Source organism: Cololabis saira, chromosome 17 (assembly GCF_033807715.1).
Source record: "Cololabis saira isolate AMF1-May2022 chromosome 17, fColSai1.1, whole genome shotgun sequence".
Lineage (NCBI taxonomy): Eukaryota > Metazoa > Chordata > Actinopteri > Beloniformes > Belonidae > Cololabis > Cololabis saira.
In genome coordinates, this window is record NC_084603.1 from 24,997,139 (window position 1) to 25,023,676 (window position 26,538).

General features: G+C 38.8%; 1 protein-coding gene across 4 annotated transcripts in view; it reads right to left on the reverse strand.

The window, feature by feature from the left end:
* ryr2b (ryanodine receptor 2b (cardiac)) overlaps positions 1 to 26,538 on the reverse strand; it is a 74,127-nt gene that overhangs the window by 39,658 nt on the left and 7,931 nt on the right. For 2 of the 4 annotated variants that reach the window (XM_061744553.1, XM_061744551.1), the window contains exons 11-60: positions 26,281 to 26,442; positions 26,045 to 26,166; positions 25,615 to 25,798; positions 25,376 to 25,511; positions 25,133 to 25,228; positions 24,776 to 24,894; positions 24,296 to 24,429; positions 22,750 to 22,991; positions 20,787 to 20,979; positions 20,383 to 20,602; positions 20,104 to 20,208; positions 19,868 to 19,971; positions 19,643 to 19,726; positions 19,292 to 19,451; positions 18,909 to 19,056; positions 18,439 to 18,647; positions 17,601 to 17,775; positions 17,245 to 17,453; positions 16,944 to 17,130; positions 15,154 to 15,286; positions 14,500 to 14,614; positions 14,036 to 14,196; positions 13,653 to 13,812; positions 13,378 to 13,464; positions 12,994 to 13,220; positions 12,556 to 12,769; positions 11,821 to 12,444; positions 11,480 to 11,680; positions 11,168 to 11,279; positions 10,896 to 11,036; positions 10,376 to 10,652; positions 10,125 to 10,239; positions 9,799 to 9,931; positions 9,615 to 9,718; positions 9,275 to 9,410; positions 8,482 to 8,668; positions 8,186 to 8,294; positions 7,953 to 8,073; positions 7,535 to 7,704; positions 5,254 to 5,474; positions 4,599 to 4,689; positions 4,371 to 4,511; positions 2,235 to 2,392; positions 1,894 to 1,972; positions 1,618 to 1,707; positions 1,017 to 1,154; positions 834 to 911; positions 597 to 672; positions 373 to 493; positions 14 to 129 (exon numbers count right to left, since the gene is read on the reverse strand). In XM_061744553.1, the coding sequence (XP_061600537.1) occupies positions 14 to 129; positions 373 to 493; positions 597 to 672; positions 834 to 911; positions 1,017 to 1,154; positions 1,618 to 1,707; positions 1,894 to 1,972; positions 2,235 to 2,392; positions 4,371 to 4,511; positions 4,599 to 4,689; positions 5,254 to 5,474; positions 7,535 to 7,704; positions 7,953 to 8,073; positions 8,186 to 8,294; positions 8,482 to 8,668; positions 9,275 to 9,410; positions 9,615 to 9,718; positions 9,799 to 9,931; positions 10,125 to 10,239; positions 10,376 to 10,652; positions 10,896 to 11,036; positions 11,168 to 11,279; positions 11,480 to 11,680; positions 11,821 to 12,444; positions 12,556 to 12,769; positions 12,994 to 13,220; positions 13,378 to 13,464; positions 13,653 to 13,812; positions 14,036 to 14,196; positions 14,500 to 14,614; positions 15,154 to 15,286; positions 16,944 to 17,130; positions 17,245 to 17,453; positions 17,601 to 17,775; positions 18,439 to 18,647; positions 18,909 to 19,056; positions 19,292 to 19,451; positions 19,643 to 19,726; positions 19,868 to 19,971; positions 20,104 to 20,208; positions 20,383 to 20,602; positions 20,787 to 20,979; positions 22,750 to 22,991; positions 24,296 to 24,429; positions 24,776 to 24,894; positions 25,133 to 25,228; positions 25,376 to 25,511; positions 25,615 to 25,798; positions 26,045 to 26,166; positions 26,281 to 26,442 (7,825 nt within the window). Of the gene's footprint in view, positions 1 to 13; positions 130 to 372; positions 494 to 596; positions 673 to 833; positions 912 to 1,016; positions 1,155 to 1,617; positions 1,708 to 1,893; positions 1,973 to 2,234; positions 2,393 to 4,370; positions 4,512 to 4,598; positions 4,690 to 5,253; positions 5,475 to 7,534; positions 7,705 to 7,952; positions 8,074 to 8,185; positions 8,295 to 8,481; positions 8,669 to 9,274; positions 9,411 to 9,614; positions 9,719 to 9,798; positions 9,932 to 10,124; positions 10,240 to 10,375; positions 10,653 to 10,895; positions 11,037 to 11,167; positions 11,280 to 11,479; positions 11,681 to 11,820; positions 12,445 to 12,555; positions 12,770 to 12,993; positions 13,221 to 13,377; positions 13,465 to 13,652; positions 13,813 to 14,035; positions 14,197 to 14,499; positions 14,615 to 15,153; positions 15,287 to 16,937; positions 17,131 to 17,244; positions 17,454 to 17,600; positions 17,776 to 18,438; positions 18,648 to 18,908; positions 19,057 to 19,291; positions 19,452 to 19,642; positions 19,727 to 19,867; positions 19,972 to 20,103; positions 20,209 to 20,382; positions 20,603 to 20,786; positions 20,980 to 22,749; positions 22,992 to 24,295; positions 24,430 to 24,775; positions 24,895 to 25,132; positions 25,229 to 25,375; positions 25,512 to 25,614; positions 25,799 to 26,044; positions 26,167 to 26,280; positions 26,443 to 26,538 lie in introns of all 4 variants that reach the window. The other 2 variants (XM_061744550.1, XM_061744549.1) reach the window with 1 other exon arrangement.

Consider the following 26,538-nt stretch of genomic DNA (forward strand, 5'->3'; position numbering starts at 1 on the left):
ACTGTTGTGTTACCAAGCTTCAGCATGTTCTCCTGCACCTCCTCAGTGTGAGACAGCATTCGCTGCAGGAAAGCAAATCCAAAGCAGTTGGCCGTAGCTGGGAAGTCCATTTCCACTATCTTTCGATCTCTTTGGAGGAAATGAAATAAACACTGTTATCAGTGAGCTTGTATGTTTAACACTGTGCAATCTTGACCATATTGTGAGAATTTTACAACAACAATGTTGACATTAAGTACTGCAGAGGAGAGAAGCAATACATTTATCTTGTTTTGAAGAGATCTGATTGCCTTTATTGCTGCAATTTAAGGTTAAAACAGATGTAACAAAGGAAAATGGAAAAACTACAAGCTTATCTTGTCCACTACTCACCTCCATACAGTGTAGCCATTGAGCAGAAGGAACTTTAATATTTCCTGGGCTTTTTCTCTGAACTTGGTCTTTTCTTTGGCCGTCAGCGTATCAAAGGGTACGAGCATTGAATGGCCACCCCCTCCCGAGAACAGAAATGTGTCAAAAGCAAAGACATTTTATTACACCTTCTGTGAATTCCTGAAGGGAGAGGAATGTAAGATGGCATGGCCATGGTTTGGTACCTTTACTGTCAAGTTCTAATTTTTTTGTCTTTGCCCAGGCATTGTGGTAGTTTTCAGCCAACTGTTCAGCCATAGCCTAAAAGATAAAAGTTGTTTTTTTTTGTTTTTTTTCAAAAGTAGTTCACAAGGTGACTATGTGTTAAAAGAAAAAACATAACATGCACAAGGTAAACATGACTGCTACAGCAGATCCATAAAATTTTACTTAAAAAAAAAAGTGTGAATATTAGCACTTACACACTGTTCCCAAGATAAGGTGATGCTGCTCATGTCCAAAGGTTTCGGGCTAAAGGTTGATGCTCCCTCAAAAGACAGCTTAAACAGACAACATACAGCTTTGTTTTAACCCTTGGTTAAAACAAAGCTATTGATTTATAGCAAAATGAGTCTGATGACTACTGAGAAGTTGAGTGCACACACCTGTCCAGTCTGAGAGAGCCTGGATGTGCAGGCATGCATGCCTGACGTATCTCCATCTTTGGTCCTCTCTATGGTCCAACCGAAGGCCAACATACTTTTTATCGTCTCTTTGATGGCCCATCGATATGCATCCTTGTCCTATTATTAATGGACAACAAAAAAAAAACTATATATATTATATATATATATATATATATATATATATATATATATATATATATATATATATATATATATATATATATATATACACACACATATACAGTATATACAGTACATACACACATATATGCACACAGCCAGTCAAGTCTGGATACTTTTTCCCCATTCAGAAGGTTGAAAAAGTGTGTCTAACCTTTGAATGCCAGTGTGTGTGTGTGTGTGTGTGTGTGTGTGTGTGTGTGTGTGTGTGTGTGTGTGTGTGTGTGTGTGTGTGTGTGTGTAATATCATAAAAGCGTAATAGTTCAAAAACCATGTACAACACTCCTTTAATATTTTATATGACATACCCCACATTTAGTATGCAGGTGCCTCTGGGACATGTCAGTTCACTACTTTCATTATTTTTATTTATATATAAAAACCATATTCTCAGCATACCTTCTCAGACAGAGCCCTGTATGGCTTGAGGAGAGGATGAACCTTAGTGTTCTCACATCGCTGCTCACCATGAACCCAGCCATTGGCAAACTAACAGAGAAAACGCACAGATTTAGGAGACGTCATCCTTCAGAAAATATGTAGATATTCACTCAAGTACAGATCACAGACAGGTGTTGCAGTGAAAAGTACTTTGTACTAGACCGGGTATGAAATATCCCCCTCATTGTCAGCTTTAACGAGCTGTTCAGCGCTGAAGACAATAAGTAATATTACCTTGTCAAGAGACCACTTCTCATGAGTGTGCTCTGCATACTTGTTCACTACAAACTCCAGTCCCTCTGGCACAGAAACACTAGTGCAAGGAAATAAATTATACACTATTTAGACACATTGCATGGTGAAATATCTGACACACTTGCTCTTTATGAGTCTGAGAACACAATAATAAATGTTTCTAATAGTACTTGTCAAAGCAGGACACTTTGGGCCAGACTTAATCCTTTACCAAATCTGAGATGACACCTCTAAAACAGATGAGGCTGATCTCAAAATGAAATCATTTTAATTACACTCTCAGACAATAATAAAACACATCCTCCCCTTCAGTATCTTACTTGGAGGTAACCACGGGCTGGGGGTCAAAGTGTCCATCTGTATCCATGGAGGACATTCTCTCCATTTGAGACAAGCCGCCTGGCTCCACATGGTCGGGGGGCAAGGCTTTGGCTACTGCAACAAGGCACTGCACACACAACAACTGAGCCATGTAGGACTGCAAAGTTCAAAGAAATAAAGGGAAGAAAGAAGGATAGGAAATGAGCACAAGAAATAATGGGGTAAGGTAAGACCTTTGTGGATAGACAATATGATGAAAAACAATTATGTTAATTAAACGCAGATATAAAGGTTGATAATTGCTGAGAAGCACAGATTGATCAATCTGTCCTCGTTAAAGCCTGCTGTCGGGTTGCAGCATTAAGAAAAAACTTGTTTCTTGAAGACCAGATTATTCAGCTGCAACTGTTACGGATTTTTGACGTGCTTTTCATCCCTACGAGCCACTGAATTCACATGAAAATCCTCCACCTCTCCTCTGAGTTGTTAGCGTTTTTCTAAACCGTACTTTAAGGGGTGTCAAATTAACGCATTCATCGTGATGAATTAATTACAGGCATATTTAGTGCGTTATGTTTTTTGATCGCTTAATCAATTTTTTAATCTCTAACTTTACTTTTTCTGTTTTTGAGTTGCCTTTATTATGAAATCTGTGTTTGTGTGGTGGGCTTCTTGTGCTTGAGTTTTGGGTGGAAATAATGGTCAGTAACACCTTGAAGTGGACATTGATTGACTGTTACTGTGTTAGGGCTTGTTTAGCAACGTTGGTAGGCTCCCATTGTGGCTGGGCAGATATGGGGAGGAACGGTGAGTAGCGGAGAAGAGAAGTGAAAATGGAGGAGCATGTGAAAGTTGTCGGTCCAGTGAATGGGTAATTTACATTTCTAAAACGCCCCAACGGCACCATTGATAAAGGTACACTGATATGTCTTCTTTGTGGAAAGGACTTTGCGCACCACCAAAGCAGCTCAAGTTTAATCACATAAACGCAAAGCACCAGGTCGCGAGCGCAGCCACAGCTAACGTTAGCAGCAAAGTTGAAGGCTTTTCTCATCAATTTTTAGGTGAGATTAAAAAAGAGATGAATTAGATAAATTAATTACAGATCTTAATTAATTAATATCTCAATTTTTTGTTATCACTTGACAGCACTATGTACGTTGTTTACCTGATTATAATGTAAGCTGAATTAGTCACTAATCAAGGTGTGAATGCTGAAAGATATAAATATACACTTCTGTTTGAGTCTTTGCCCCTTATGGTGAACTAGTTTTTGTGTGTTGAGGTCTGAAATACACAGAGAAGTTGTGTTTGGAAAAGGTTATCAGCACTTTTGTAACTTATAACTGACTTAACAAAAGTAGACTTTGGAGTGTGCTGCTTTTTCTTTCCGCTTCATAAGAAGAGTCTCATCCCAAATGTATATATTTGATGGACAGTTAGTGATCCAGTCTATGGTGTGAGTCAGAGAGCAGATGTTGGTGTGTCTGTGTGAGTATATCTCAGTGTTTACACCAAAAAAAGGCCTTTTTTTCCAATCCTCTCTAATTACTTCCCACAGAGTTGCTGTGCTCTACGACTTTGGGCTTCAACTTCTTGAGTTTGGATTTCTTACCAAGGTTTCATCAACAAATCGAAACCCTGGGCTTGGTGTTGTTCCCCTGCATGAATTTAGTGCTCTGTTTGCCCTTCCTTCCTCCTATCCTTCTGTTTCATGACTGTATTTTTTTTTTTAAGTTTGAGGGATTCAAGTAAGCATTTATTAGAAATATTTAATGTTTTTGCTTACTGTGAACTAAGAAAAGATTCATTTTTCCGATTCTAACTCTCTCAAGTCTCAACTGCAGGATATGAATAATTGACAATTAATCTCAAGTGTGATACATTTTCCTCCAGTCAGGTTACAGGAGCACAGTAAAGAAGAACATCAGAAGTGCATTGTGTCATTTATTTTGAGTGTTAATAGAAAAAAGGCTAATAAATTAATAAATCAATAAAGGGATTTCTTCAAAAAAAAAAAATGTTTGCATTGTCTGCAAGAATTTTGGAGGTCAATGAAAACTGAATGATACAAGTTACTGAATAAATCTGTTCATGTCACATTAATATTGACATTGGTATTGAGTATTATTTACCGTCTTAGCCAAGGCCTTAAACAACCCCCAGAACAGCTTCCTAGACAGGTGGAGTTCCTCCTCAGAGGCCAAAAGCTGGTCACCCTGCCTGCCAGCTTGGGAGTAATACTTCCACCTCTGCTCGTAATGATTGGTTAAGAGCTAAAAGATGAAAGTAGAGGAAAAAATATATATAATAACCATAACATTTTGACATTTACATTTCACAACTTCAATTTATGCATTCACCTTCAGTGGTATTTTGCTGTGGTCTGTGAGACGAAGAACATCAAAGACAAGCCGGCGGAGAAGAGGCTGCATCACAGATGGACGGAGTTTACTGAGGACACCAAAGGGTGAAGAATTAGTCATGCAAAAACAGACCTTGTCCATCACTGCAAATACACATGCAATAACCAGAGTTTTGATTAATGAGCATATTTCAGAGGGGTGACATATTATTAAAATGGACAAGAAGTGATTACATTTCATAAATTATATCTGAATTTGAAAAAAATAGGCTCCATGGGGAGTAAAGAAAACCCATATAGATTTGTAATCCAGGAAAATGTAAATTATTAAATAATTGCAATAGAAAATGAAAATGTAAATTATTACTAGGAAATGCAGTTTACTTTTCTGTCTGTACCACTTAATCTTATGGTATTTATTTCTCAGTGTATCCAGTCAATAAAAACAGATAGATACTATGATAATTTATACATGAAAAAAGCACTTGGCAGAGATAAAAAACGCAAATTGATTATGTGTTTGAAACTCCTCGGATGAAACAGCACATCCTTTAATCACATAATTACTCTTGAAAATGCTAAAATGAGGGCTGATGGTTTGCTGAAACATATCTGGTGACCTGATGCTCTGTCGTAGCAGCTTAAGATCTTACCTGCACAAAGCCAATAAGCAGTCCTCAGTCCTGTCTCTCTGAGCCTTGGTCAAGCTAAGAGCCCTCGAGAGCCGGTAGATGGCTTGGATGAGAGAATCGACCAGCAAAATATGATCCTCTAAGTCGTGGAAAAGGGATGAACATTTGGTGAGCAGGGGAAGAACGGCTGTACACAAATATCTATTGAGGGCCAGGGCCATATCAGTGGATCCTAGGTCGGCCTGCAATTAAAAACAGAGAAACACAATTTGAAATGGAGTGAAGAGAAAACTGGCGACTCAAAAAGAAACACAACATAATGCTTTCCCATCCAATATAAAAGTACTGTACTTTGTACACATTTAGAAAATTGGAGAAAACATATTTAACAAGGATACATATGATATAAATAGCACTTAAATTTCAGAAAAATCACAACCCTTTAATTTTGTCTGTCCCATTCATCATCTCTACCTGTTGTCTCCACTTAACTTAAACCATGCTGCTTACTGTAGCATCACACAGTCTGTCCTCCCTCATGCCATTTCTCGTACAAAAGCTCACTTCTGTCTGACAGATAATCATCTGGATAATGTGATGCTTTCTTTTAATTATTATTTTATTATTTAAGAGTGCTGTTTTATCATGCACTCTTTTTGTGCATTCAATTTTTGTTTCAGTTTGCACAGACTGAAACCGTTAGCTGTAAATACGTGTATGTATCTTAACTTGTATTTTTCGTATTTAAGATTTTTAGGGTTAAGGGTTTTGGTTGGTTTAGGTCGTGTTTTATTGTTTTGATGAGGGTTTTCTTTAGCCCTTTTGGGTCTTTGTTTTGTATCTTTATTTCCTATTTTATCTGGAAAGTGTTTTTTCCCTTCTGTGTTGCTCTAAGAAAGGGTCCCCAGAGTCAGAGATACAGATATTGAAAGCATTGACAAGAGCATTACTCTGTCAGTTTGATGAGCAGTAATATGAGCTGTCAGTCCTGGTACTGAATGCTCTTTTATATGATAATAATGTGATTCTAGGGATGTTTGGAATGATTTGGAATCAAATTACATTTGCACCGAGGAAAAAGCCGAGCAGTGATCTCAAAAGAGACTCAACCTCCAAAATCTAAAGGGATAGAGCAGCGGCCGGCTAACTCCACCCCACAAAACTACCTGCTACAAATAAAAGAAGTCCTAGGGCCTGATTTACTAAAGGTTTGCGTGCGTCAAAACGTGTGCAAACTTGACATCACCCGCAAACCAATGTGCAAGCTGATCTACTAACAGCGTGCAAAGAGGACTGCGCCTCTCAAATGAGCAAAATAGCACACGCTGTTCATTTAGTACTTTTGCCCTGATGAATAATCAATATGGGGCGTACCCGCCAGAAAGCGCTAAATACTGGGAGGGGAAAATGCAAATAGGTTCATTTACCACCCGCAATGAGATTTACCAAGCCTGAAAGTAATTGCGGGGTTTGTGATTGCGTCTGTATTTAATACGTTCGAAAGGAAGGTGCTAATCTGCCCAGCATTACGCACCGATGGCTGCTGTTATTGTGGCAAGGAGGCGACATCGCCAAAATCAAAGAATACGCAGAGAGAGAGTCTTTCGGACTCGTGTACATTTGTTTGGAATTAATGAAAACCAGATAGTTGAAACATATCTTGTCACCTTCTTTTAACCTCATCTGCCGTTCTTTTTGTCTTACCAACTGCATTTATTCTATCGCAGATTTTCTCCCATATTGCGTTTCTTTTGGTAATGTTTAAATTTATTTGCTGTAGTTCATGAATGTGTTTATTTGCCTCTTCCACTAATATCTCTAACTCCAACTCGTCAAATTTCATTTTGCGCTTGCGACTATCCTGCTTTCCATCCAGACTCTCCATGGCGCAAACCGTAAGACACGCAACACCTCATTTAAATACTGAGGTTTGCACCTGTTATCAATTGCGCAAGCAATCTTAGTTGATCACCCGCAAAACACACAACAACAGCACGTGCAAACTTTTTCAGTGCACACGCAATTTAGTACTCTTTATTTAGGATCTTAGTAAATCAGGCCCCTAGAGTCTAAACAATTATCACTGTAGTTTGATGTTGCAATTATTAATTACATTCATATTGTGGAGGATTTTTCAGTAATCACAGTAATGTTTTGATATCTGTAAGCTGAAGGAACAGGGACAGGAAGGCAGTGAGGTAGTTTTCTTTTTCTGTGGCAACGCTTGGATCATTTCACCAATCCCCCCTCCGATATTGCACTAAATCTCTCAAGCAGATGTAATGGCAACAGAAATGCTCACAGTGTCAAGAGACACAGCTGCTTGAATGTCAGGTAGAAAGCCAACTTCCAAAAGGTGAAGAAGAAAACTCTGGTTCTCAATCCCATAAACCCGATCCAGGAACAGAACCATAGCAGCTTTGTGGTCTGGGCAGAATACTGTAGGCAGGTCAGGCTCAACCAGCAAGCCATCTAGACAAAAAATAAATAAATAAATAAACATATATGATATGTAGCATATGTAAATGTACTGTGAGTCTTCTGAAGCCTCTAAGACCCTTTTCCTAATAATGCTGTATTACAACTGATCCTAACACTCTCATGTTAAGATTGAAGCTGTCAGACTTAATGTTTAATGTAAATGAAATGAAAATAAGAAGCTAATGCATGTTGTTTCTTAATATACGTTACTGTTATACGATTTATTTAGTCCATTTAACCTTTAGACAGTGAAGGCAGCTGAAAGGGGATGCTGATGACTCCTTCAAGATCCTGAATAGGGATGAGTGATTTCAGAATGGCCCTGATGCGGATGGCTTCTCCTTTGCCTCCTTGAATTAACTGGACAAAATTCAGAAAGGCACTGGTTAGTAATTTAAAGTTTTAACACAAAAACGGTTAAAAATAAAAATGTATTGGTATTTACAACGGTGACGCCTATAGGGAGACTCACATGCATCTCTGGAGCACAACGCCCGAGCAAGTCAATAAGAGCTGAGTAGAAGGTCATGATGGCGTGCCCCATGTGAATAAGGTCATCATCATTGTCCTGCACAGCGTCTCTGTTAGAAGAATCAAAAATGGCAGCCAAAAGTTTTTAAAACAATACATTTAGAAGAAAAAAAAGAAGAATCAGTCTGTACACGTCTATTTAATAATTGTCCCTGTGTTTGTATGTACTTTAAAAAAATCTAATACCTGAATTATTTTTAAACTTAAAATATATGTCTGCGTGTGTATAATACTGACTGTGCTCTTGGGGACTGGTGATTGGGGAAAGGTCCATCCAAAGAAGCGTCCTCAGAGATGCTGATTGCTTCCATCATTGCCTCCAGGAGTCCATTACCCACATCACCCCTAAGTGCAGGGCCAAAACACTCAGGCCGACGGATCAACAACCGCAACACCACATAAGCATTGTTTTCCACACTTTCACCTTCAGTCAAGGATAACAGAAAAAGGCAAAAGAAAAAGCACGGATGAATTTTGTGCAGAGCCCTAGACATTTTAGGGCAGTCATATATACAAACAATAAGGGTTTCATTGAGTTTGTAGAAAGGGAAGCTGATAAACTGATGGTAAGAGGATTAAAGGATCAAAGCCTTATGATATCTAGATCAATACGACATAACTCAAAGACTGTATCAAGAAGAGTTGAAACGTAGATTACTGAGGTAAGCAGAACAGAAAGCCAAAGCCATTTGGCTGGACTATAAACAGCCTCAAGGGCTGTGTGCATACAGTAGTACAGAGGACTTTTGAGCCGTGTTTCTTAAAAGTAAAATCAGCAGTATCGCAAATTACCTCTATTGCAAATAGCCAAGTTAATTGGTGGCATGAGACAAGGCACTTTCTTATGTCTTAAAAATTTTAAATTTTGCTCCTGTAGCACTGTTAACATATTCTAAAAGCAAAAATCACTGTTCAAATTAAAATACATGGAGAAGTATAGTCAATTAAATGATTAAAACTGACTGACAATTTTGGTGGCCTCTGGAGAGAGTAAAGCAGAATTTTTTCCCCTTTATATTACTTAAAATACCATTGCAGAAGACGGCAAAACGTAGAAAGTCCAGATAACGCTCTCCGTTTACAGGGTTCCAGCCAATATCAGTGTAGCCTTTTGCCACTAGAATTGGACAGCTCTGAAGACAACAGCAAGCAAGGTACTGAACCACCTGGACAGTGAATTAGAAATGATCAGAAACACATTTGACTCATTTTATTTTTATACACGTATGACAAGACTTAGTATTTCATTTTATGCTGCTGCATCATTCCTTATTAATTTTCTAAGTCAGTACTACTTACATGAATAAATGTTTAAAATATCCCTATACTATTCGTTCCTCCAAGAGTTCAAGTCAATTAGAGACCCTAACCTTCTCCAACTCGGGTTCCCTCAGCGATAGAGCCAACTCGTTATTATCCATAACGGATGCTGCTGCCACATCAAGGGGAGTGGAGCCACGCATGGATGGTGACGCTAAGGGTCAAAGACATAAAACATCATAAATATAGAGAGCAATGATGCATAAGGTCATGTTATAAATGTCTAACATTTACCTAGCCCAACACTGCTGTTCTCCAGTAAGTAACTGAGGTGGTCAAACATTGCTCCCTGATTTTGACGACTGATGCGGCAAAAGTAACACAGGAAACGACAGCAGCTTGCCACCATCTTGGGAAAGGCAATGTCCTAACACATGAAATTAAATTCAGGTTAGATTGATGACGCAAATATCTGAAGAAATTAACACAATTTGAGCTTCTTTTTTTTAAAAATCTTAACATGTTCATAAAACAAGTGAAACAACATGGACAAGAATTGATTACACCCTACCTTTGTTACATTTTATTCAAGTTATCACTGAGATTTGATTATTACTCACCCTTGACCCTCCCTCATCCAGAACGTTGACCATCACTTCCATCACAGTCTCGTGCATCCCCAATGCCCTCATTAAGTTAGGATGTTGATAGAAAAGTTTATTATTCATGATATCTCTGGATAAGTACCAAAAAACACAAAAAAAATAGACATACATTAATAAACCCAGTATACAGTGACATATATGTATTGGATAATTGGCAAAAACAAGAAGTGCTAAAAGATGATCATCTACTATAATTTTCTCTATACCCAAGTTTTCTCATCATCAGTTTCTCTTCCTCTTTGCCCATGCGGACACTGAGGAGCGAGCGGATTTGGCCTAGGGAGGATAAGAGCGCCATGGCATCCTCTGCTGAAGTCTGGCTGATCGTATATGCCTTTGAGAGAGATTCTTCCATTTGTCCATTGAGGCCTTGGTACTGACGCTGCAGCAATGAGAAAATAGCTCGAACCAGTTCAGGGTCTTCAATCTCATTCTCCTGAGCCCAGCACACCATCGTCTCTGATATCAACCTTTTGAGGGACTCTGCAGACATGCCAGGAAGTGAGAAGTCATGTCAAAAGTAGAGGGACTGAATCCTTTTACACTTGTGTTTAAAGCAGAAGATAAAAAAGTCTTTGATTTTTTTTTTTTCGTCTTTTTGTGGGCAATATCTTATATCTTTTTTTTCAGTTACAGTAGACAGCTCAGTATACATGGATAGGTGTTGTTATTATATTGCATTCCAAGTAAACAACAGGACAAAGTGAGGAAACAACCTGTACTTACTGGGACCATGTGGTCTGTGATTCTCCATTTCTGTGGGTGTCCGCTTAAATCTCGTAACTCTTGCCACTACATTAAAAAGATGATCTTTCAAGGACATTTCTGAATCATCATCTTCCTCTGAGTCAAAATCAAATTCGGTGCCTGTACAATGATGGCAAAAAAAAAGAAAAAAAAGAAAGATTTCCTCAGTGACAATTATTTTAAGTTTTGTCAGTGCCCACTGGTTTAATGAAAATCAAAACCGAATCAGTAAAAGATAAGCAAGTTATCACCACAGTCTCTGTTGAGCAGGTGATGGAAGTCTTGTAGGAGCTGCTGGATTTCCTCTGGACATGGACAGTTGTCTTCCTGTTCATTCTCTCTGAAGCTTAGCAACATACTCATCTTTTGACGGGGCATAAAGTACACAGGAAAAAAAATATTGTAACAAGTAGCCAAGTAAACTGTAAACATACAGTAAATAAATCAGTGTCTTGTAGGGTTTTTCCTTAAAAACACAAAGCTCAAGGAACTTTGCACCAATGAAAACTTAGTATTTGTAGACATTAATACATAATGCATGAAGTCATTTTAATCTATTCAACCTGTTCCTGTGGAGGTAAGCGAAACTCCTTGGTCTTGCGAGCAGTGAGTGCTGCAGACATGTTGAGAGCCTGCATAACCTCAGCGTAACGTAAACGCTGGTTCTCCTGCAGCTGATGCACAAAGTTGTCAGAGAATGCAATCACAGCTTCTACCCTGTGGCGCACCTGGCAATCACTCAAGTAGGACAGCAGATGGCACAGCTGGTAAGAAAAATGTGTAAAATAGTCCCTTGTGATTAGTTTTACTTGTTTACAGGAACCTAACAAGACAGCATCTGCTGCCCAATCAAAATAACATACAAAGAAACATGCTAGAAAAAAATGTTTGTGGGGTAATTCACCTCAAGCTTGACAGCTTCTGGAAGCTTCATTTGAAGAAGTCCTTGTTTAATGGTTTCATCTTTTTTGTCGCTCCCATTTGCCTCTTGTTCACCATTTCTAGCATCCTCATCCTCCTCGTCTTCCTTGAGGCTATTGGCCTTCAATGAGAACATACCTGGGTCCATCAGTCTAACAACCTTTCCTAGGTCTTCATCTCCAAACAGCCCCATAACCAGGAGGCTGTACAACAGCTTTAATAGAGGAACGAGGAGAAGTTCAACCTTGCCTCCCGCAGGATCCCTGACGGACTGGCCCACAGCTAAAGCTCCAGCAGTCAGCATATCCAGTGTCAGATTCTTCAATACGTCCAGAGGGATTTCTGGACTATCTGTGTTTTCAGCTGCAACTTCTCCTTCCATCCCATCATCTCTGATAAAACAAGGAGATGAAAAATGCATCTGAGGTTTAAGGGATGTGCTAGAACCTGTGCTGGGAATCCCCCCTAGTATTTGGCCATTCCCTCCATCAAGAGCACTATCAAGAGGTCTGAGATAAAGGGAGACTTCTCTGGCTTGATCAGTCATTGGAACGATGTATTCATGGTTCATCTTGAGGCATGCTGTCATGTGGCTACTCAAGTAGACCTAGCGAAGAAAAATATTACCATTTTTCAATTACAAAAATGTTCTAATTTCAAAATGTTGTATTTCATTGCCAATATTATCCAGAAAGAATTAACTTTGACAAACATGTACCTGAATAAGCAGCTGATAATATGCAGTGCGAAGCGGGCCGCAAAGGCGAGGACTCTGAATAGCATAAAGGACCTGCGACTGGTCCACATAACTGCAAAGCGCGTGGCAAACTCTGGTGTTGGAAAGTGCACATAAGGAGCAGTAGAGGAGGAGGGTATTGTGGTGAAACGTGAAGAGGTCATCAAGTTCAGCCAGTTCCAAAATGTCAATACACCTATAGGAATGTAATAAACAAAAAGAAACAAAGAAAAAGCTTTTGCTTAAAACTTTGAAATAAAGAAGGTATAGATTTCAAATGTTTGCTACATTTTTTGGAAAAACTTAACAGTAAGCTGCCTGCTTACAGATCAAAAGAGAACAAGAAATATGAAAAGACATACAGTAGTCATATTAATAACCACAAGCCCAAAATCATATATTAAATCCTAACTCTTTAACCTGCTTTCATCAGGGATCTGAAGGGTCATGACTTGTTGAGGCTCACAGCACTGGATTCTCCAGCCATTGCGCTCATCTGGATGGTCTACCAACACATTTAAAACACTGTCTGGGACTCTTGTCCATGAATTTGGGATCAGATTTTGGACCTGAATCCGCGGAGGGCACTGAGGCGTAGGATTTCCTCTTTGACTACGAAGCAAACCTGATGACAGTGGCATCACATTCTGGACCGAAAAGACAGCAAACACACAATCAAACATTTAAAAACTTTAACCATTACAATGAATAACTGATCTAATCTGTCCGCAGCTTAATAGTTTTGCACTATTATGTTGACAATGAGGAAAAAGGGGAAAACCTAACAATTAAAAATTGTCTTACCTTTATGCGCCCAAGTTCAAACTGAAACATGTGGCTAGAAGTGGGTTCGACAAAAACAGCAGGAAACAGCTTTGTGCATGCCTCCACCTGGTTTGTAATGAAACAGCACTTTCCTCAGATAATAAACTATACAAACAGTTTACACTGACTTAGTCAGTGACAATTTCAATGCATCATTTCTGTTTTACTGTAATACACATAAAAGGTATCATATACTACTAGTTGCAGGAAAGGAACATACCTTAAATCAGATTTTTTTTTTTTGCATGACCTACTTGATAGAGAGTAGACATCTCCACGCCGTTTGAGGTAAAGGTGAGCAATCCTGTAGCCGTGTCAATCAAACAGCCAATTTCCAACCCTGCACTTCTTCGACTCTGAGACAAGCCTGTTGCCTCCCCGGCACAAACCATGTAACAGTTGCATCGCTTCACGCTGTGCAAAAGGATATGTATGTTTTTGGTTTGTAACAGTTTGATGCTAATCTACAGCACTCTGTAATACAACACTGAAGCTCTTTGGCAGCAGAGTAAAGGCATAGTCTTTGTTTAGGGTAAAAGGGATATAATCTAATACAACTCTGACTGCAACATTTATTGAAATTCTTGATGAAACTATTCCATACAAGAAAGATGTAACTGTCCTGGTGCACACTTACCTTTCTTGAACTTTGCCACTCTCATCTCCAAGCGTGACAGTCACAGTGTGGACATTGTCTGTGTCAAATGTCACATCATGCTGGCGAAAGTCAGAGGTCACCCAGCCGACCCAGACGTTGAACGGCTCTTGGCCTGGAAGAACCCTTACTGAGTAATAATACTGAAACAGAGGGAGGATTTAGTGTTAGTGTTTGGTATTCTCATCTATTTTCATCTATTTTATTTATTTATTTTTTTTAATGTGGCTGGTAATTAGCAAATAACTGAAGCACAGTGCAAATGCAAAAACTTTGCTTAACAAATTGTTTTATCCATTTTGAGCAAGAATGACAAAGCAAACATGTATTTTCCTGATTTGCATAGTTCTATATTTGACTTTATAATTAGAAAATTTCCATCTGTAGTATAATAAGGTGCCATAAGGTTATAAGGAGATGAGATAACGAGAAAATCGAAGCCTTACTCTGGAGGATAGGATAAGCTGATCATAGTTATCTTTGTCAACTACAACATCTTCAAGAAGCCGTGCGGATGAATTGCTGCTGACCAAGCCCGGTTTAGTCTTCTTCAGCATGAATCTTGCAAAGAACAAACATACATATCAACTCCCACAAAGCACAGTGATTCTGTAGATGATTAAAAACTGTAGGAAAGCAGCGTTCCTGTTTGCATTTGTTTCCTTGGACACCATTTGTTTCTTGAATTTTATCTCATTCTGTCATTGTACACACAGTGAGTAGACAGATACAGAAATAGTTTGTACTGTAAACAATTGAACACAAATATCATACCTAGAGTAAAGACAAACTAAATATTCAAGTCTTCTTTATTTAGTTTTACAGAGGAACAGTAACTCCTCTCTTACACTACTCCATGCCCAGGATTTGGTGAAGAGTTTATATCCCTCTGCAGGCTCAGAAATGCTTTGATATCCCCCTGGAAGAGCAGGAAGATGTGGCAGAGGAGAGGGAAATATAGACCTCTCTGCCTTAAATGTTGCCCTCATGACACAGGCTCAGATAAGCGGCAGAAAATGGATGGATGGATGGATGGATGGACGGACGGACGGACGGACGGACGGATGGATGGATGGATGTGTAATTCTTGTACAACCTACCGTTGTTTCAATTTGGATGTTTTGTCATGGCTATGATCCTTATGATTGAGTTCATCTCTTGAGCCAGCAAAACTGTGTGCTGACTTCATCAGAACTTCAAAGTCAGAGTCAATGTCCTCCTGCTCTTTTTTCCCTACAAGGACAACAGGCATTAATTACAGCATGGCCCCAGGGAGCTTAACTAGAGCAAATCACCAATGTCATTGTGGCAGAATATTAGTAATCTGGACACTGGATAATCTGGATAAGTGCAGCTAAATCTCTCTCTCTCACACACACACACACTACAGTATTTCACCCACCAACAGGAATGTTCAAACATTCTGTATTATGTAAAACTAGCATCATCTCCAACCAGTGAAAGGAATCAACCATCATTTCAATCCCAAAAAAGACTTGCCATAAGGACCTGAGGGAATATGGCTGAGTGGACTCTGACATCGGTCCTGTGTAAGTGCAAGGAGAGAGCATTGTGTAGCCTACTGGTAAGTGACCTGTCAGACAAACTGGATCCACTCCAGTTTGCTTTCAAAGGAAATGAGGTACTGAGGATGCTAGTGCTTCTAGACACAGTCAGCAAGCTCATGGACTCTACACAACCAACCACAAGAAACGTATTTATGGACTTGCCATCAACTTTAAACACTGTTAATAACAACTAATAACAATAACTATTGCATCATCTCTTCGACCTTCAGGTTCGCCCCACACTGATGTTATGGATAAAAGACTTTTTAGAAGAAAGACCACAACATGTATTTTTAAATGGCTTTAAATACAGCAAAGTGATTTTAAAGACAGGGCTGTGTTCTGTTTCCCATTCATTTTTCCGTTTTACGCCAACGGCATCGCTTCCAGCAGATAAGGAACGAGACTTTTCAAATATGCAGATGACATAGCCCTGGCAGTCTATCCGACTGACTCCCAAGCTTTGACACAATATCAGCAGAAAGTCCACGCCCTGGTCCTTGACCTTTACTGGACGCTCGTTAGAGCTTAATATCTCAAAGACCAAGGAGCTGTGCTGTGGGTCCAGAGGGAGGAACCCAGAACACCTGATCCAAGCATCAGCATCCATGCTCAGCTGCTGGAGCAGGTACAGAGATTCACACCTGCCTGTTCTTCTCACAACATGCTGACCTAGTCTACAAAAATGCACAGCAACGCTCAACCGGCTCAAAAAACTGAGAACTTTTAAAATCAGAAAATACATTTTAACCCTCTTTGCAGATTACTTGTTGAATCTGTTCACACCCATAACATTTCTTCCTGGTTCAACTTCATCAGTATCGCTCCCATAACAAAACTCTAATGCATCATAAATACGGCCAGTGAAATAACCAGAACAGCCCCAACTCCTCCTGATGAAACTGCACAGGTGCTCAGCGGTGAGGAAAGCCACCCGCATCACTGATGACCCCTCCCACCCCCTGCACCACTCCTTCATGCTGCTGCCATCAGGCAGATGATACAGAACCCCACTGGCCCGGAAAAACATTCAGGAGAAATAATTGATCGGCTGTGGAATAGCTGTTTTAAATAGCACAAAACAGACTGCACTATTTGTATCTGTTGCTGTGTGTGAACGTGTTTCAAAGAGTGTTTTAATGGGTTTGTATCATTAATTGTGTTTTTAATGATGGAGCCATGTCAAAGACAAATATCAGTTTTACTGCGGAAGAGACAATAAAATTAGTTATCCATCTATCTATGCATTTATAATGCAACTAAAATGGAAGTTCTCTATGTTTAACTTTAAAGTGCTATAAATAGCATCACCGAACCTGAACTTGGAGTTAGAGAGTTGGAAGGCCCTGGAAGCGTGCCCTCTGCAGGGCTCCTGAGGACGGCAGCACATTCAACGGGCATGCTGAGCCGAAAGAAAGCCATCTCACTCCCAGTGCCGTGGCTTGCCGACAGCCGCTGAGAGACTCTCAGGCTGGATAAGGAATCTACTGAGCCACTGACCCGTGTAACCTTGAATGAGATTTGAATTTTAATCAACAAAAACAAAAAAAAAAACATCTTGGAAATGTGCATTAACCAAGCTGCTGGGAAAAGAAGCTGGGGTTCACAGGCTCGTGAACTAACCTGGTAGCTGTGATCATTGGGCGATATGGAGGTAAACTGTGGCTGTTTCCAACTCATCCACAGAGCAGGGTAGCTCGCCATATTGGACGCAAAAGGTTTATAACCCTCTTGCAGGCCACATACAGAAAAATACTGCAGGGAATTTACTTGTTGGCCCAGGTTCAGCCTTGCTACCTGGTTCAGCCCAACACTCACAACAGGCAAGAGGCCTGAAAAAAACAATAACCAATCAGATGTGATAAATATATATTAGTCTTGGATGCAAATTCAAAGTGGGATTTACATAGATCATTCAAAAGATAGTGATGCATCAGTGTATAATATGCAAATAGAAGTAAAAGACTTTTTTTTCGAACCATCTCTGATATCAAAGTCCTTGGCAGCTAGCTCTGCTCCTCTGTCATTAAACAGCAGCTCTCCATTGAGCGTGACCATCATGGTGCTTTCGACCATGTCCACCAAGCAGCCCACCACATCGCCTCTGAGCCATGGCCGTCCCAGGGGCTCACCACCCTGATGGTACCACTGACCCTGAAAAAAAAACAGTGTTGGAAGACGTAGTCACATCCTTCAATGACCAGGACTAGTAAAAAGGGATGCATAAAAGTAAATAAGCAAAATATCTGTGTTTATGTACTTGCATAAACGGATTGTTTTGTCCCTATGGTATATTACATGACATTTGAGACCACTAATAATGGAGTATAATTGTGTAATTACCCTAATTACAGAAACTATGAATAAACTTTTCTTTTTTTGACCTTGAACTGCCTTGATTGAGGCATCTAAAACAATTAGAGGCTTATTAAATTTATTTTCGGCACTAAATCACTTTGTAGTGATTAAATTACTTACCTAATTTGGACTGTCTTATGCCTATTAAATAAATCGCCTGGGAATTTTACAGACTAGCCTATGGCCCCAGCTCTGTTAATGCCTGCGTCCAAAAACATCCCATGCTCTCAGTTATGTAATCATTACTGACAGCAAGCTGTCAACATCATATAACTGGATGTAATAAGTCAAAAACTATCTATAAATTGGCAGTTACAAATAGATTTTGAGTATTAGATACAGCAACATGCTCATATCGGTAAGTGTCAGATTTTATATCTATTTAGGTTGTGATTTTGGTTTCAATAAAACTGATGGCCAGTGGCAGTATCAAAAATTGTGTAAATTTGGATGACTCACCTCAGATCCATCAAACACATATGCCTGGTCATCTGAGCCGAGCTCTTTATCTGGAGTACAGCCTGGTCGGGCCCAGCCCACTCTCATACACCCCTCAGTCAGTACTTCAAATTCAAAATACCACTTCCCTCCGGTCACAGCGTATGATTTATCTGGCCTGAACACTCTGTACTTCTCCGAAGAGAAGAGGGATGGCTTTGATAATGTGGCTGTCAGTCAAAGAAACAGAGCACATTATAATTATTTCCTAACTAAAAACCCATTCATGCTCAAGTCATTGTAATGCAATACTCAAAACTGTCACAGCATCATAAATATTCTTTAAAATAACGGCACTAATAGCCTGCATTACTTCAGTGAGCTATATCTTAATTAAAGTTACACTGATTACTTTGTGCTATGTTCAATAACAGCAGTGTAATGAAGTGAGCTGTAACGTATAAGATTAAAAACATGGCTTTGAGACTTACTCCGTTCCTGGCTGAGGGGCTCAAGGCTGTAGCCGAATGCCAGCAGGGTACCGACCGCCTCTCTGACTCTCTCCCTGCCCATTAACCTTGTCTTCTCATCGAGAAGGCTGTAAGGCACAAGGTGTGGACTCCGCTTTGCTTTTAAATCCTTGAATTAAAAATGTAAGGGGCAATATGGGCAACTGCATTTGGCAAAAAACCTTTTAAATGTTTATCTTGATTAAACATAATTGCCTTTATGTATCTTTGTACACAGACTTTATGCTTGCAATACTTTTTCATGTTCTTTAAACCATCTAAAAAAAACACTTAAGTAAGTTACATTCAAATACAAGTCATCTCTATGTCTAATCAATATAACAAGCAAGAGCAGAAAAGAACACCTGTTGGACTCCGTGGGTCCAGCCCTGTCTGATACGATCTCTGGCCCATACATTGTGTTCATTTTCCGCCAGTAAGTCAACCACGTCTTCATCGGATGAGCTGAGAATAACCTGGCTCAGGTCTATTGGAGCAGGCCTGTACCCATTTAACAGCTCGTACCTGAGACAGAACATTTAAGACAGGACATCGGTTTGCCAAGACCAGAACAGACATTACATCATGATGCAGTTTCACTTTTATAGCACTTGAGTGAGGAGCTCTGACTAATCAAATCTGACTTCAGTGGGTCTCTCTGTGTCAAAGACCAGCTAAAAGTCTAATCAAATCAAACATAATATTGAATATCTTACTTAGAATGAAGTCTTGTGTATTCGACCCGATCCTCAGCGAGGTCATCCGTCAAAATTATGTGGAACCCGAGGGCAAGTAGAGTCCTTCGATGGAGGAACAGAAACATGATTAGGTTAGCTGACATAAAATACACTTTTTTTTTTTTAAACAAGGTTTTAAATGGACAATCAAACATAGCACAGTCCAGTTTTATTTCTCTGTATGTTGCATGGATTGCAGCTCACCTGAGGGTGTCCTGAGCGACCTGAAGGTTGTGGTTTCTCTCCTGATCTGGCAGCTTTTGGAAATCCACCAAACAGGGATCATGCCTTTTACCTTCATCTCTGATCTGTCGACAAAAATCATCACAGTTCCTTACAGCAAGCTCAACTAAAGAACATGCAATACCCATCATTTCTTAGATTGCCCCAAAAAGATTTAAAAAATTACAGTATTATTGATGTATTGTAAGTTTTCTTACTGGTCCATGTGTCCATCCGAGATCAATCTTGTCTTTTACCCAGAGTTCATGAATATTCTCTGCCATTTTTTCTCGTATGTCTTCAAGTTGTGGTGGTAATACAAACTATTAGGGTAAGATTTGTCAAGATATTATATCATAATATGACATATAATGTCTAAACTAATGAAAAGTATGACCTTTTTTATTGTACTTTTCTATTTACAATTGTTTAGCAATTCAAATTATGTTTTGTCAAACAGATCAAACTATGATTGACAATGCTGGCTGTTACAGTACCTTACTGATGTCAATTGGTGTCGGAGTAAAGGTAACTGGAGTGACTGGCACTAAGGGGCCAAAAAGCTTCTTTTTTCCTTCTCCACGATCTAAGGCGTATTTCTGACATGGCTCAACCTTCAGCTTGACTTTGGGAAGCAGAGCCTCAGAGCATGAAGCATAACCGGGTGGGGGAAGGAAGCGAAATTCTCCATGTCGTCCACCCAACAGAAAATGAACCCTGATTTCAAGGCAAACACAAAGACAACATTGTTTTTAATACATAATTGAGACAAAAACATACAGATCAAGATAGTTCAACTAATAAAAAAAGAGCTATGTAAAAACTGTAATGAGGATAGTGCAGGTTAACTAAAACCAAAGACAGGCAGGTAGAACAGTTAAAGAATATTGCCATGACTGACCTGACTCCAGCAGAAAAGCTGATCACAGGAAAAAGAAGTCCATTAACGCTGAAGTTCTCCAACATGCCCTGCACCGGCAGACCATTGACCCGGAAAGATATGCAGGGAATAGTGAGGTCAAGACAGCAACTAACGACATCATTATCCTTCAGCAGGTGTGGGAATGGAGAGCTGACTTTGCGTCCTACACAGCCTGAAATTCAGGAGACACGGTCGTCAATGTTCAGACTTCCAGTTTCTTCTAAAAGGCAATAACCTTGTATTTTTTCATGTATTGATTTTTTTTATCATGGAACTTGTATGCATAAAACATGTTAAAAAAATAAGGGTTACACTTCAGGACCGTGCCTCTGCTGTCTCTGCAGGACTATATCACTATGTTGTCATTATTTTATGACACTAAAAGCATATTACAGTGTGGCAACAGTACAAGTCCTTCCTGTCTTATCTTAAAATGTCATAAATAAACCTAATTGGGATTCAATTTCCCATCTTAAATCCTGCTGCTCAGAATTATCATTCACCATAATCTCTTCATTTCCCTCTGCTTTCAATTACAGATACTTCCATCTCAGTGGATCTCCGTCGATTAATTCATCTCTTTAGATTCAGGTTTCCTTAACTTAACATTTTACAGACTTTTTTTTGCTTTTAAATTGGTCACCACAGCTTAATTCAGAATAAATACTCAGAATGTGGACTATTTTGTATAGGTGAAAATAATGTACATTTGGCCATTAGCTTTTTTTGTCCTGTTCCTGGGAACTGATATTCTTTTATTATATTATTATTATTATTATATTAATTTCCTTATTTAGAAAATATATATTTGCTGAACGTCTTTGGCTTTATTGGTGTGTGTATATTCATCCTGCGTACATGACAGTGATTACAAAAATATACATAATTTAAAGTCTCTTTTGACAAACCATTTTTCAAGGGGGGTCAGTGCTAAAAAGTGATCTCTAACCTTTTCCAGTTGCATATGTATTTCTGAGAGTATCCTTTCAGGACCAATATCCATCTTATTCCATCGCAAAGCATTCATAACTACACGTTTCCCTCACAAATTACCACTGTAAAATGTATGTCTTAATATTTGATACTTGACAGTTTTTGATAGATGCAGTGACAGAGGATGCACAGGTGATGTCCAAGACCAATGAGGGAAAAGAGTGTGAGTAGAAAACGATTCATCGTGTAAATTTATTTGCAAAGCTAGAACAAGATAACATCAGAACATATTATCGCTCTCTTAAAATAATGGCCTAAGCCTATATTTTTCTAAAGGTTTTTATAAAGCAAAACAACTGGTTCAAGCCCGGGAATGGCAACCAAGATGAACCACCCTGAGCAAGGCCTTTAACCCTAATTGCTCCCCGGGCAAAATGGTGTTTGCTCTCTCAGATGTAAGTCGCTTTGGATAAAAGTGTCAGCTAAGTGACAGTAGTAATAGTAGTAGTAACTGAGCCAAATATTTGGTTTACTTTTTTTACTTTTTTTTGGAAAATCTTGAGAAAGGTTGTGAAGTCCCATTATTGTTACTTGTCTCGTAAAAATCTAAGACAACCTGGAATATCTAACTAGACTGATTCATACGATTCCCACTGTGCCAAAACATTTCACCTGATATTCACCTGTGTTGTTGCCGAGTGAAAAACAAATGTCAGTATACCCTGTTTTTGACTTGTGACCACACACTAATTTAAAAAGAAAAATCTGACCTTTATATATTAGAAATGCCAAACTACTTGTCCTGTGTTTGTCATGTGGGTTTGGCCACAGGAGTTCTATCAACATTCATGGGTTTTCCTGAAACTATTTGTTCATTTCTGGGTGATAACTATCTCTCAGGATCAGTACCAACCTCATGAACACTCAATATTTTTCTTCTTGAAAATACAAAACTTGTCTAAATACAAAACATTTAGGCAGTTATCTTTTTTTCTGAGTTCTTCCTCACCCGACCAGAGATGCAGTCCATCAAAACCATACGAGCAGAGATCATCCCCGACACCGTTTCCACCCCAGCCCTCTCCTCCTGTTGGCCTGGGCTGATAGCCTGTAGTACAGGCCCAGCCAACACGCAAGTGTGTTGGTTCTGATGTAAGAAAGGGGTCAATACGCTCCACAACCAACTCATAATACCACCTCCGATGCTGGGCTGAAGCCTCTCCCATATCCAGGAAAATGTTTGGTCTCATGCTGTGGTGGATCAGTGTAGCAGGAGTACAAAGAGACAGAAGACAGACAGAAGATTCTGGTTAGTAACCTCTTTCCAGTATCTGGCGTGAGAATAACATTAAGCATGATATTTTGAAAAACGCTACAATAAACAATTCTGTTAAAAGCATTTCATTTGTGAATCTTATGTTTGCAAATATAAAATAGTTTGGGTGCATTAGTAAGTAACATCTGCAAGGAACAACAATAATACAATAAAATATAGGCAAAGAACACGATCATCGAAGTCTACTCATCGAGTCTGTGTCAGACTGTCCCAGCTAAAACGCTACTCTTGCTGCACTATATTAATAAATGAAGTAGATCAACTTTGAACTCTTGCCTTGAAATATTTGCTAGTATGTATATACAGTGTTTTTCTTAATTCATTTTAATTAATTTCTTAATAAATAATGGGAAGAATGTCTATCTAGCTGAATATGAAAAAAGTTACAGGAAGCTACAGGAGAAAAGAGCGTGTGAATGGCTTAAGCATGTGTGTTCAGTGTTAAACCAATAAGATATAAGGGAAATAAAAAAGAGCTGCTATTAAAATAAAACATGGATAAAAGGATGTAGCCGCTTGGGGGGAGAGAGCACATTGAAAAGAACACACACACAGCTCAAGCTCAAAGGAGAAAAGATATGGAAACTGATGAGTCTGACAAAGCAAAGTAAGAAAAAAGGGAAGAAGAACATGAAAAGTATTAAAATTAATGTTTAAAAAATGTCTTAAGATTAACTCAGTTGATTAATTCCACCTCGGGCAGCGAGCATTTTCACTTCTTGTGACATCTGAGCACAAAGACATTGACTTCTGACATCAACTTTGTAGGTCTGATCTATACAGACGAAAAAAAACTGGGAAACCAAATCAAGAGACACCACTGAATATGAAAGATGAGTATTTAATTAAGGAAAAAAAATGAGAAAAGAAGATTGTTAAGCGGTAGAAAAATCATAGAAAGAGTCTATAAAAAAAACGCAGCCATTCAGTGGTTCTCCACTGTAAAAGAAAAGGATGGAATATCGCCAAGTACTACTGAAGATTTTTAAAAGTTCTGCTTTGACGAATTTAATTATTCATAATTAATTACATTATAAAGACAAAATTATATAAAATCAGATGAGTTCACAGGCAAAAAAAAAGTATGTTAAAGCACTGGATTAAAATAATAACAATGATGTTAATAACAGAACAACTGAGATAAGAATGACTCAAAAATAAAACACCCAAATAAATAAACAAATCCCAGAATTATTTTGAGAAAAAGATTCTGAAGTACCTGCTGACATGATTTACCAGACGTGTTTGGAGTAGCAAATCTCTGTCTGGCAGCAGGCTGTCACAGATGATGTTCTGATTGGAGCACACTGCCACGCCACGGCAGACACACAAAGAGCACAGCACCTCCAGCACCTGCAATACAACCTGTCAGCACTTCATGCAGCCAAAATTAGCTAAAAAAAAATGGAAATAATCACATAACCTGTCTTTTACAGATTTTAAATAGCTACTAAAGCTCTTCATATTGCAATATTTGTCTCCAATTACTTTCATTGGAGATGGGACAGTATGGATGTAAGGACACCTTTGTCCCAAGACACTGTGCATCTTTTTATTGATACTTTCCATTTTCTAATTATATACTGCATCCAGTGAATAAATGTCATATTTTCACATTTTGCTTTGATTTTTTAATAAATCATGCAGTATTTCTTTTGCAAAAGAAAAAAAAACCCCACCAAATTATTTCACTCACTACCTTGTTGTTGCGTCCATGCTTGTCTAAAAATGAGAGGATGGACTTAATATGTCCTTCTTTGATGACATTTAGTGCCTCAGGACTCTCCAATAGGACACAGTGTAGAACCTCCAAGACACCTGTAAATGGAAACGCCTTTTACTCCAAAATATGAAACGTAGGTTTAACATTGACCTGAAGACAACTGCTGAACCCAAACAATAAGTCTTTACACCAAAACTATTGTACCGTGTAATCACTCAGGTAAAATGACTGGAAAAGTTTATAAAATGTATTGCAATATAAAAAGTTATTTTTTTTATGTGCTGTATTTTACAGAACTGGGATGTGCAAGAAATTGTCAAAAGTCCAACCAACCAGATGAGGCCTCCAGCCGGTCTAGCTTGCTAATCAGCCAGTCTACAGAACCTGAGAATCGTGCACAGTTCGCTTGGTTTCCCCGGATGAGAGCAGCTGAAGGAGGAAAAAGAAAACACACTAACCGATCAGGTAAAATCTTTTGAATTCCCATCTTGTAGCTACTGAACAACAAAACTGGCATTCACTATTCAAACAAACTCATTCAATCACTTACAAATGTAACAATGTGGTAATTGTTACCTAGTAACTCGTAAAAAGAGCTGAGAATGAACTCCCACTTTTCATCTGAATCACTCTGAGCAGTGTCAGCAAAATGGGAGGCATCACTGTTTTGGTGTAGATGGTCTATACAATCTAGGACCAAATCTATCACACCCTGAGGAGAAAAGGATGCTCAGTATGTTTTATTAGTTATTATTATTCAGTATGCTTTTAACACTGGAAACTACAGGATGAATGTGCTTGTTACCACATTTTACCTCTTCTTGAAACATCTTCTGCCATTTCTTTAGCCTTGTTATGTTTTTCTGTTTGGCTTCATGGCTTAGTCCCTCCAGTGGAGGCTGGAAATAGTTGATGAGATCCTGGAGACTGCATGTTATTATCTTCATCGGCAGTGTGATGGAGGAAAGATTTCCTTCTTGGCTGACACCTCCCAGTTTCCTTATGAAAAACATGAATATAGTTATTTTTATAGTCAATCTTTTTACATCTCTTTTTTTTTTCTTAAATCTCACTTTCTACATAAGTCAGCTGCGAGATGAACAAAATAATATGATAATGCATTATAAAAAGGTATTTTTTTTAAGATATTTTTGAGACAGCATTCTGTGGGGTGTGTACAGCAGAAACAAATGTAATACCATACAGTCCATCAATGCTCTATTCATAAATGAGTAAAGATCTTACCTTATAAAGCGAGTGAACAGGAGAATAGCGCTCCGAATCAATCTAGCAGTGTGAGATTCTTCCGTTTGGGAACGAGATAGCGTTAGTCCATCGTCCATATGACCCTCACTGTGCAAAATAGCCTGAAAACACAATTAGTTCAAATTGTATAAAACAATAGTAAAATTAAATCCTAACCTTTAAACTTGAGGGTTAATCATGACGTAATAAGCATAATGAAAATTTTAAGGGTTTACCGTTCTCTGAGCACCTCCCATGTGACTCTTGGTATCAGCAGCTTGGTAGGTCACCCAGAGCCCAGAATACACATGTTGAACATAGCAAACAGAGTCTCCGTACTTAATCTCTGGGTTTCCCATGCCATCAGCATTGCTCTTGGTGACAGAATCAAGCTTTTCCTTAATGCAAAAGTCACATACAATGTATTCAGTTCACTGGTAAAAATGCTTCTTTAATATTGTGTTTTCTAACCCTAAATTGGACAATGTAATACA